This window comes from Phocoena sinus, chromosome 1, assembly GCF_008692025.1.
Source record: "Phocoena sinus isolate mPhoSin1 chromosome 1, mPhoSin1.pri, whole genome shotgun sequence".
Classification (NCBI taxonomy): Eukaryota; Metazoa; Chordata; class Mammalia; order Artiodactyla; family Phocoenidae; genus Phocoena; species Phocoena sinus.
Window position 1 is genome coordinate 36,314,680 of NC_045763.1, and position 10,966 is coordinate 36,325,645.

The 10,966-nt window shown below is 57.8% G+C and overlaps 1 protein-coding gene across 9 annotated transcripts in view; it reads right to left on the reverse strand.

Moving 5' to 3' along the window:
• SLC6A9 (solute carrier family 6 member 9) overlaps window positions 1-10,313 on the reverse strand; it is a 32,471-nt gene extending 22,158 nt beyond the window's left edge. For 2 of the 9 annotated variants that reach the window (XM_032631589.1, XM_032631580.1), the window contains exons 1-2: window positions 10,014-10,230; window positions 4,336-4,451 (exon numbers count right to left, since the gene is read on the reverse strand). In XM_032631589.1, coding sequence (XP_032487480.1) covers window positions 4,336-4,365 — 30 coding nt within the window. In that variant the 5' untranslated portion in view covers window positions 4,366-4,451; window positions 10,014-10,230. Of the gene's footprint in view, window positions 1-4,335; window positions 4,452-8,358; window positions 8,467-9,796; window positions 9,828-10,013 lie in introns of those variants that run through there. The other 7 variants (XM_032631606.1, XM_032631614.1, XM_032631553.1 and 4 more) reach the window with 6 other exon arrangements.
• Window positions 10,314-10,966: the final 653 nt, after the last annotated feature.

The window sequence follows — 10,966 nt, forward strand, 5'->3', positions numbered from 1 at the left end:
CGGAGAAGAAGCCTGGGGAGGTTGGGCCTTTTCCTCTGGATCCAGATATTGTCCATTTCACTGGGGAGGGGGTAGTTGTGTATTTAGGATCATCTAGTCGATTATCTAAGTCATTGCTCAGGCTGTCCTGGCTAGGAGAGCACCTTCTCTGTGCTAGGCCTTATAGAAGGAGAGTGCCCACTGTGTGTTGGTGCCTGAGGTAGGAGAAGACCTACTGTGTGTCAAGCCCGTGCTAGGAAGGCACACAGTGTGTGCCAAATCCAATGCTGGGAGAGCTCCCACTGTGTGCCAGGCTCTGTGTTAAGAGAGCACCCACTGTGTGTCCACCCCACAGGGAGCCCTTGTGGTGTGCTGGGTCCTGCACTACACGAGTGCCCCATGCATGCCAAATTCTGTGCCATGTGAGGACCCAGTATATGTCCAGCCCTGAGCAGGGTGAGCACCCACTGTGCCCCTTGCACTGTGTTAAGTGAGTGCCCAATGTTTGCCATGTCTGTACTAGCTGAGCACTTGTTACATGCTGGGACTCATGCTAGGTGAGTGGCTGGTAAGTGACAGGCCCTCTACCAAGGGAGGGCCAGGTGGGTGTCAAGCCTGTGCTTGCTCAGATCCCAATGTGCGTCAAGCCCATACTAGTTGAGCACCTGCTACATGCCAGGACTTGGGCTGGGTGAGCACCCACTGTTCACAAGGCCCTGTGATGGCTGCTGCAGACAAGAAGTATCCAAACCCTCTTGTCAAAGCATAACAGAATGGGTCGGGGTGGGGCAGCCCCAGGTGGCCTGTGGTGCTTTCAAAGCCTTTTAGGGGGTCTTCCCCGGTGGCGCAGTGGTTAAGAATCCGCCTGCCAATGCAGGGGACACGGGTTCAAGCCCTGGTCCGGGAAGATCCCACATGCTGCGGAGCAACTAAGCCTGTGCGCCACAACTACTGAGCTCTGCCCTAGAGCCCACGAGCCACAACTGCTGAGCCCATGTGCCACAACTACTGAAGCTCGCACGCCTAGAGTCCGTGCTCCACAACAAGGGAAGCCACTGCAGTGAGAAGCCTGCCTCCACTCACTGCAACTAGAGAAAACCTGCGTGCAGCAACAAAGACCCAACACAGCCAAAATAACAAACAAACAAACAAATAAATAAAATAAATTAAAAAAAAAAAAAGCCTTCTAGGACGATTCAGATGTTCTGGCACCCAGGGCTCTAGCCCGGGTGACACTGCTTTTATTCATCGTGAGGCTTCCAGGGGCAGAAGCAACCAGTGAGCTCAAAGGTGTTGGGGCTTCCCTGGTGGCGCAGTGGTTGAGAGTCCGCCTGCCGATGCAGGGGACGCGGGTTCGTGCCCCGGTCCGGGGGGCATCCCGCGTGCCGCGGAGCGGCTGGGCCCGTGAGCCGTGGCCGCTGGGCCTGCGTGTCCGGAGCCTGTGCTCCGCGACGGGAGGAGCCGCAACGGTGAGAGGCCCGCGTACCGCAAAAAAAAAAAAAAAAAAAAGATGTTGGGAGAGGCCAGTGAGGCTCACCAAGGCCTTTCTGCCCAAGATGCTGTATGAGTGGGGAGCGGACACAGGGGAGGGGACTGAGTTGGCCAGCTTGTGGACTTGGTGTGCAGCTGTGGGGTTAAAGCTGACCCAGTAGGGCTCTCCTGTCCTGGGCTCCTCTCCTCCAGCTCTCTGTCCTCCGAGCCCCAGGCAGCCCGGCCCCACATGTGTATAGAGGCACTAGGTCTCCACGAAAGGACCACCGCCACCCCCCACCCCCAGTGCCCCCAAGCATCCCAGCTGCTCCCAGGCTTGGAGGCACCCCGGCCAGCTGGGTTCCTGCACGGCCCTGTCCTAGGAGCTGCTGAGGCGTGAGGGAGGCAGCTGAGCTGGCCTGGCAGAGACCATCTGGGCTGGGAGAGGGGGGAGGGACACGTGGGGGAGGGACACGTGCGGCAGACATGTGGGTCTGGGCACGTGCTGGGAAGTGGCTCACCCTCCACGGGGCACCTGCCACATGAAGAGCCCAGCAGAAGGTCCAAGGATGACATAGGGTGGACACTGAAGAGACCCAGGGGACACCTGTCCTCATACCCAAACCTGGGGCAAAGGCGGATGGAAGTGAGGACCCCATGGCAGGGGCCAGCTGCCTACTCCCAGCCTACCAGGGCACAAACGGTAACAGAAACCACAGACCTGGGACAGTCCAAGTGCCACTGGCTTACATGCATGGCCCTCAAGACACTCTGTTCTGCCCCACCATGGCATCCAGAGGCGCATCCTCAGTCACCTGCCCTTAGGGGACCACAGGCACCTAATAAAGTCCAGGCGCAGCTGCCTAGGTTAGCTAGGAGAGATGGCGCTCCTCAGAGGCTGTATCCTAGAGACAAGCACTGAATGGAGGCGGAACTGGTTCCAAACTGGGTCCCGAGAATAGCGGAGCCCAAGGTCATAAGCAGAACTGAGAAAGAAGCAGGAATAGAATCTCGAGCAACCACTGGCGGTGCCCAGGGGACATGCTATGGAGCCTCAGACTCAGCAGCGGCGGGCAGAAGTCAAAGGTCAGAGGGCACGGAGGAAATCGAGCCCCAGCTATCTTTAGGCACATCCTGGTGCTGGGAACAGGCGTCCCAAGGCAACATTCCCTTCCACAGACGGGCTGGCCTGCTGGCCGGCAGAGCCCAGGGTCCGGGAAACTCAGCTCCGGCAGGGATTCTGGGACCTTGTGATTCATGCTCCCTATGCTGCCCACGTGGGTTCCACATCTCTCCTGCCTCCCTGCCCCGGTCCTCTGAGGGTCACTCCAGAGAAAGTAGAGCAGCCAGTACTGAGTAGTGCAGAGTACTCGGAGGGTTTCTTAAGTTTCATGGGACACAGAATCTCCATGTAGGGAGGGGCAGAGCCACTTCCTGTAACAGGCCCACGGCAATTCCAACACTTCCGGGAAGCGTGAGGCCATTTTTGATTCTATCACAGCATCCACCCCCTAGCAAGTATTCAGGTCAGGAGACCTCCAGCTCTGCCCACATCTGAGCACTCAGAGTTCAGGTTGGCTGAGGAATACTTTGAGAAGCTTAGTGCATTCGGACATGTTCCAGTCAGGAGTGGGCCAGACCAGAGCAGGTCTGAGGGGCTGGATGCTGGAAGTTCAGAACGGGATAGAGGATAGAGGGTCCTGAGCCTGGAGCATGACTGTACATCTCCCTCCCCCAGGCCATCCCTTTGGACCAAGTACTTCGAGTCCCAGAAATCAAATCCCTGGTGAGGGACAGGGCTTGTTTTGGGAGGGCTCAGCAGAGATCCTGGGCCAATCAGTCTTTCACTGAATGTGAACAGCAACAGGAGAATCCATGTGGAGAAGGGAGGAGCCACGGGAGGGGCCGTGCTCAATCACTGGCTTCCTCCCCTGACAGCTGCCCAGTGTCACTGGCTCCTGAGGCAAGATCCCAAGTGAAGGAATACAACCACTGCCCTTGGGGTAGCTTCCTGGTTCCTGATTCCAGTGCTGGCCTGTTCCATCCATCAGTGAGCCGGCCCTTGCCCACTGCTTCTCACCACCTCTCCTGTGCTCTGAGGCAGTGAGCAGTGAAGAGCTGTGGCTTGGGGAAGGGGGAGAGGGAGGTTTTCTGAGGAGGCCTCAGGAGAGGATTCAAAATGAAACGCTCTGGGCTTCCCTGGTGGCACAGTGGTTGAGAGTCCGCCTGCCGATGCAGGGGACGCGGGTTCGTGCCCCGGTCCGGGAAGGTCCCACATGCCGCGGAGCGGCTGGGCCTGTGAGCCATAGCCGCTGGGCCTGCGCGATCGGAGCCTGTGCTCCGCAACGGGAGAGGCAGCAACAGTGAGAGGCCCACGTACCGCAAAAAACCAAACAAACAAAACCAAAATGAAACGCTCTACGTTACTTTTCAGAGTGGAAGAAGAAAAAAATCAGACAGGCTCTGAGGACCCCTTGATCAGCACATGCTGAATGCTCCCCACGGCAGGCAGAGCACAGCGTTGGGGTTGCCTGGGTGTCAGCCACAGGTCAGCCCTCCCAGCAGGACTGACTGCAGCCTTCTCTCCAGGGTATCTTGTGATGAGGGTGGGAAGTGTGCCTCGTGCCTCCTAGCATGCCTTTCGGGCTCTGTGGTGGAATCTGCACTGCTATGGGCTCGGAGCCATGGCAGCATCTAACCTGCTGGGTGAGGGGCTGCCCACCTGGGCCTGGGACAGCCCTAGCACTCAGGAGCCCTGGCAGTGCCAGACTCGGGGCCCCACGGAGCCTCCTAGGCCCTCCTGTCAGGGCCAGCAGCTGACAGCAGGCCCCAGTGGGGATGGTGTTCATGACCCCCTCCTCCCTGCAGTCTGGTCCCTGTACTCACCAGCATCGCTTTGGCACCTTTTCCTACCATAGTGGCGGTGGGTTAGGGGCTCTGGAGTCCCGGACCACACTCACAGGCTCTGTTTCTAGCACCTTTCAGAACACAGGCCTCACGAGCTGTGGAGAGAGGAGAGAATGCACTGAGGATTTGGCCCAGGAAGGCAGGGCAGGACATGTGTGGCCCTCAGGGCTCTTCAGAACAGGTAGTGCAGGGCCCAGACCACCAGCTGGCAGGCCCCCTCTTCCCTCCCGCCCTGGCCCAACCCCTGCCAGACCATTTCCTGTCCTGCTCATTTCTGGATGACCCTCAATCCAGTTCCTACCTCACTCTTCTCCCAAACCTTCCCCTGGATCCCTTGGTCTCTAGACTTCCTGTCCCAATGGGCAAAGGTCTATTTTTGACTCTCCAGATGCCCAATTCTATAAAAGATAAAAAATGAACACAGAACTGGGACAGGGTCCAATACCTTCATCATCTGTGTGAATGGCTTCAACCTTTCCCCTGACGGGGAGTCAACTTGGCTCAGCACATGCTCCCCAACCTCGCCCCAGCCAGGCGTCCAGGATGGTCCTTCCCTATCCTGGTGCCACTCAGCTTGGGCTCCAGGCAGTGGGCTCGTTGTTATGCCACTAACTTGGACCAGAAGCTCTAGGCACGCCAAACACAGCACGCGTAGGCACAACGCTGCCATGCCCGTGCTCAGGCTGGCCCCTGCCGAACACCTTCCCTACTGTTCACCAGGTGAAATTCTACAAATCCTTTAGGAGTCTGCTTAAGTGTCACCTCTCCTCTGTAGCTTTTCCTGACACTGCCCCCACTCCACCCCAGAGTGAACAAACTGTCTCCTCTTTTGTGTTTTGTGCAGACTTCTACCAGTGGCCCTATCAACTCATTTGCTTACGTCTGTCAACCATGGGTTGGTTGGCCAGTTCCCTGAGGGGTTGGATGTGTTTCATCTACCCCTCTGTGCCCAGCACCTGGCCCGGTGCTCAGCTTGTAGGGAGTGTTGGTGGAATTGAGTTGAAGGGAAATGGGTAAGGCTGAGGCCTTGGAATGAGGGGCCCGGTCAGCCGGAGAGATCTCGTAGGAAACCTCTGAGAGGCGAGGTGGGGCTGGTGAGCAGGAGGGGCAGACAGACGGGAGGGGCGGCCATGCAGCTGCTGGTGTCTGCAGGTTCAATGCTGGATGGACGCAGACGGAAGAGCGGGGAGTTTTTGACAGGTCATAGGAGTGGAATCAACCTTCAGGGAGCCTCAAAGAATTCTCTTATGGGAGGAAAACCCGGGGTCAGATGCACAAGGACATTCATGCTCCATAGGGCCTGGTCCTAGGAAGGACTGGGGCCTTCTCTGGGTCCTCTCAAGGAGTCTCTCTACTCCAAGGGCTGTTTTGTGCCACTCTGCCCCGCCTACAGCCACATTCAAGGGCCACCTCCCACCCACAGTCCCAGGAAGCCTTTGGAAGGCTAGAAAAGAGGAGGAAGAAGCTCTTCTTTGCCTATGCAAATCAGCCCTTGGCTACCTTAGGCCTTTGTCCTGGCCACCAGGTGTCCTGCATAACCTTCCCCCCAGGGTGGAGCCAAGTAGGGATGTGACTTGCGACCATTTCCCTTTGGTTAGTCACCGAGGCGGCCTTCCTGCCTCTCACTGTTCCCTAAAGAGGTCCCTGCTTGTGGCTTTGGTCTTCTGGGGGCAGTCAGAACAGGGGGTGTGCTCCCTTAGAAGATCATACCCTTGTCTTCACTTACCACACCCCTCCCTCCAAGCTGTACACTCTAGATTTGCTGTCCTCAAAGCTGTCCCTCTTCAGCTAACAGATAATAATGACAATGCTGATTGATAGTAATGACAGCAGATGGCATTATTAAGAGCCACCTCACTGGTTGGGCATTATGCCCTCTGGTCAGGTGAGTAAACTGAGGACATTCCATCCTGGAACCTAAGTTCCAGGGTGTTATCCCTAAGCACTGCAAATACAGCCCTTGTGGTCAGGGTGCTGACAGATTAGTGGAGAAAAGGTTGCTTGGGGGCTGCTTCCAGGACAATGAGTTGGGTGTAAAGCTTTGCTGCTTCTCCCGCTTCTGCCATTTCTGTTAAACGGCCCCATCCATCCATTCAAAAAGTACCACCTGAATGCCTACAATAGGCCAGGCCCTCTTCTAGGGGCTGGGCATCCACATTACCCAGGCACCAGGCCTGCCCCTAACCCATATATGGGTCACTATTGACAAGCTCTCCATCTGTGCCACATGGGTCAGAGTCAGGTTAGCTTGTGATAAAAAGCTTGGACTCTGGGACCTGGAAGGAGGAACTGGCTCTGCCACTCACTAGGTATGTGACTTCAAGCAAGTTGCTTAACCTTTCTGAGCCTCAGTTTTCTCAATATGGAAGACGGGGCTAATCATACTTCCTTTGTACATTCTGAAGTTTGTGCTTAATTTTTGACTCTACAAGTCCTCCACTTTTTCCTCCCCTCCAATCCATTAATCTTCCCAAAGTCCTAAAGCCCTGATTCCCTGCAACAGTTTTCCACAGCCAACAGGATATGGCCTAAATTGTTCAGCAGGCATTTAGGGCTGGCCACAATTCAATTCATTTACTCCGCAAGTATTTATTTCGGGCTTGCTCTGGGCCAGATCTGTGCTGGGCACCAAGAACTCTTCAGTCTCTGCCCTCCTGCAGCTTGCAGGCTGGTGGGGAAATGAATGAAACTGGTGACTCAAATGTGTATAATTAAAGCCTACAATAAAGGGTGCGAAAGTGAAAGATCTTCTTTACGAAAATCTACACCAGGGAGGCCTGGTCTTGTCTGAGAGTTACAGAGGACTTTCCTGAGGAAGTGATGTTTAAGAGTCAGAGGGGGATGATTCGGCAACAGTGAGCAGAGAAGAGGAAGGGAGATACTATGTGCAAAGACTGTGAGGCTGAGGCTCAGAGAGTGAGGGAGAAAGTGGCCAGAGACAGAGGTGGAGAGATAAGCAGGTTCGGGGTGTTTGGGGCCTCGGTTTTGGTCTTTATCCTGAAGGCAATGGCAGCTATTGAAGTCTTTAAAGGAGAGTTGTAACTGCCAGGAGGAGCAATTGGTGGAAGGTGCATTTTGAAAACATCACCCTAGATTAGTGTGGAGAAAGGACTGGAGGGAGGGAAGAGGGGAAGAGAGGAAATCAGTTAGGAACAGGCCAGGCCAGGGATGAGGGGACCTGGTTCAGGAAGGTGATGCTGCGGTGGGGAGAGGTACAGAGATTTGAGAAAAATAAAGAACGTAACTTTGGTGGGAGACTTGGTGATGAATTGGACTTAGGGGGCGAGGGATAAGGAGGGGTCTCTGGTTTCTGTTGGTATAATAGGAAGAAGCCTGTGCTAGTCCCAGAGACAGGAATGCTGGGGATGCTGCAGGTTTGGAGTGGGGAGAGGATGAGCTGGGTTCGAGTTGCCTATCAGCCACCCAAGGGAAGATGGGGAGAGGGTAGTCACAGGACCCATCCCACCTTTACTGTCTCATTGCTCAGTCTTCCTCTCCTCCAAACAGGACTGTCAGGTCAATCAATTTTAAGGGTCCATCTGGGCCAAGCCCTGGAGTCCTCGCTGGGGATGGAAAGGTGACAGGTTCTTTCCTGGCCTTCAAGGACCTCACAGTTTAGGAGAGAGATAGAGGAGGAAACATAATCTCCATTCACTGTGACGGAGGGAGTGGAGGGGCTGTGAGAGTAGGGGAGGGCCCTAGATCTGCCTAGATTCAAGGTCGGCTACCTGCAGCCACTTGCGGCCACCTGCGGCCACGTGGGACTATTCAGCATCCCCAGAGGGTTCTTGTCTTCATGCCTTTGCTTAGGCAGTTCCCTCTTCCTTGAGCACCCTTGTCCCCATATCTATCTGTATATACCCCACCCGTCTTCAAAACCTGTCCCAATGCCATTATCGTCAAGAAGCCTTCCTTTCTCCTCCCATTTACAGTCAATCTTTAAATGCTACTCCCGGTTACCCCCAAAGCACGCTGTGTACATCTGATTAATATGCTCCTCACACGTAGCCGTTGCGGCATGGTTACTTGTGTCCCAATCTGCCTTCCCCACCAGCTGGAGAGATCATCCAGGGCAGAGGTGTGATTCTTCTGTGTCCCCAGAGCTGGGCACTGAGCCTCAGTCGCAGTGTAGGCCGAGTAAGGGGGCGTTTTCTCTGCGGTCCTTGGAAACATTTGGGCATGCTCAGTGTCGCTGTTTAGTCCCTTCCTAGAACCAGTCCCCTCACCCACTATCCTCCAATCTTCTGACGCTCCCTCACTTTGGGGTTCTTTAACCTCTCAGGTCCTTCTCTCCTTCTCCACTCCTCGCTCCCCAGCCTTTATCTTCTAGCGGCCGCAGCATCAGGCTTGTTTCGGCAAAGAAACAGACCTAGGCTTTGTGAGGGAGCTGTCAGAGAGCTGGGGACGCGGCTCCTTTAAGAGTGACCAGCGAGGGGGCGTGGCCTACGGAGTACAGGCCCGAAAGGGGGCGCGGTTCCTTTAAGAAACAGCCGGCAGGCCAAGAAGCAGCCCTGGAATGGCAGGAAGAGGCGAGGTCGCTCTCGGAGCTGTAGCACCGCCTGGAGCGCCCAGATTCCTCGAAGCGGGGCGCGTCCGCCTTAATCGGGGTGCGAGGTGTCGGGGGCGGGCGTTACATCAGCCGCCACGTGTGGGCCTCTCAGCTGGTGTGGAGGCAGCAGCCCCGCCCCCGGTCCCTGCCGTGGAAAAGTACCCGGGCGCCCAGGTCCCCGCCCCCTTGCCCCGCCCCCGAGCCGGCTCAGGCCCCTCCCGGCCCTCCGGGAAAGCCCCCTCCCGCCCGGCCCCGGCCCCGCCACCTGCTCCCGCGGGCCGTGGCTGCGGGGTGCGGGGCGCCGGCTGGCAGTGGGCGCCCCGGGCTGCTAGGCCCCTGCCCTCACCTGCGGCCGCCTGGGCCCGCCCTACGCGCACCGGGAATGAAGGTTGGGCTGGGGAGGGCGCGGGTTACAACCCCCAAAGGACAACGCGGCCGTAGCCCATTCCCAAAGCCGTGGCCGGGAGCCGAGGACAACAGCCCGAGGGCACCGAGACTCCCCGGCGCGGCTTCCCGGGACCTGCTGGCGCGCGGGAACCCTCAACCGGCCGCCGAGTGGGCGGGCAGATAGTGAGGCAGGCCGGCTGGAGGGGCCAGATAGGCAGCTTGGCCGGCCAGGGAGATGAAGAGCGGGAGCCCGCATGAGGGGCGCAGACACCCGGCCCACCGGTTCCGGGCGCCCGCAGGCCTCAGGCGCGCAGACCCACTGGCGCCTCAGACAGAAGATCTGGTTCCGGCGCTGCCGGCACATCCCCGCTCCCGCAGCCCCGGACAGAACCGGCGTCAGCACGCAGCTCCCCCTCCTCCAGGAGCGCCCCCCGCCCCGCGCCGCCGTTCCCTCCCGCTTCAGCTCCTTGGTGACAGCGGTGACACCCAGACGCGCGCACCTACCCCGACCTTTCCGACGAGACAGACATCCCTGTACGTGCACCCACACTCTTACCCCCAGATGCCCGCATGCATGCGCGATCTCACTCACACACACACACACACGCTCGCCCGCCCGCTGGTCCTGGGGCTCAGCCCCGCGTAGCCACCAAACACGCAGACCGACGGCGGGACAGACAGAGGCGCGGGCCACAGCGCCCCCTTCCCCCAGGCTCCTTACCATGCTGCAGCCCCCCGCCCAGGCTTGCCGGGTCCGCACCGCGGTGCGCCCAGGTGGCTTTCTTAAAGGGAAAGTTGCATCAGCCTCCTGAGGCTCAGTGCCGCCGCGAGTCCGCCCGCCCCGCCGCGCCGCTAGCCGCTCCTCCTGAGCTTGTTGTGTTTTGGTTTCAGAGAGGCGGGGGCCAAGAGTTTGGTGAAAGTTTGGAGAGTGGAGAAGGCTTGGGAGATCTAGCCAAGTCCCTCCCCTCTCTGAACAGCTCCCCTGGCCTCCCCGCGCCCCCCCCATCTCATCCCCACCCCCGGACGACTTCTCAGGCTCCTCCTCCCAGGGAATAAAATTACAAGTTGCTCCTGCTTTCAGATGATTGATCCCCACGAACCCCTGGGAGTGGGCTCCGCAAAGGAGCCCCCTTCTCCGCCCCTGCCTTGCTGCCCTTCAGCTGGGGCCCTTGGAGGAAGCAGATGTCCCCTTCGGGAATGAAGCCAGAAAGCCTGGGGCACTTGGGGGGCTGGAGCTGGAGTTAGCCTGCCAGGCCCCCGGCCTTCTGCGCCTGCGTTCCCCCTAGAGAGAAGTCAGAGCAAATTCCATTCCCTTTGAGCGGTGCCGCTAGGGACTGTGGGCACAGCTGGGTAAGGCCTGGGTCCTACTCCTTGGAACTGGAGGGCAGGGGATCCTTTCTCCATGGACCCTCCTTTGACCACTGGTTTGGTCAACCCTACATTGGCCATTGTGTTACAAGTGCTGCAGTCACCAACCTGGGCCTCCTCTTCCCTCCCTGGGGAGACATACCTGGGTTCCAATTCCAGCTAATGGAGACTTTGCCAAAGAGAGCTTTGCTGAGCCTCAGTTTCCTTCTTGCAAAACAGACAAAACACATTGCTCCAGGCTGCCCCCGAGCAGCAAGTCTTGGCAGTTGTCGGAAAGGGGCTCCCACAATTGCTTACCTTGAGAGC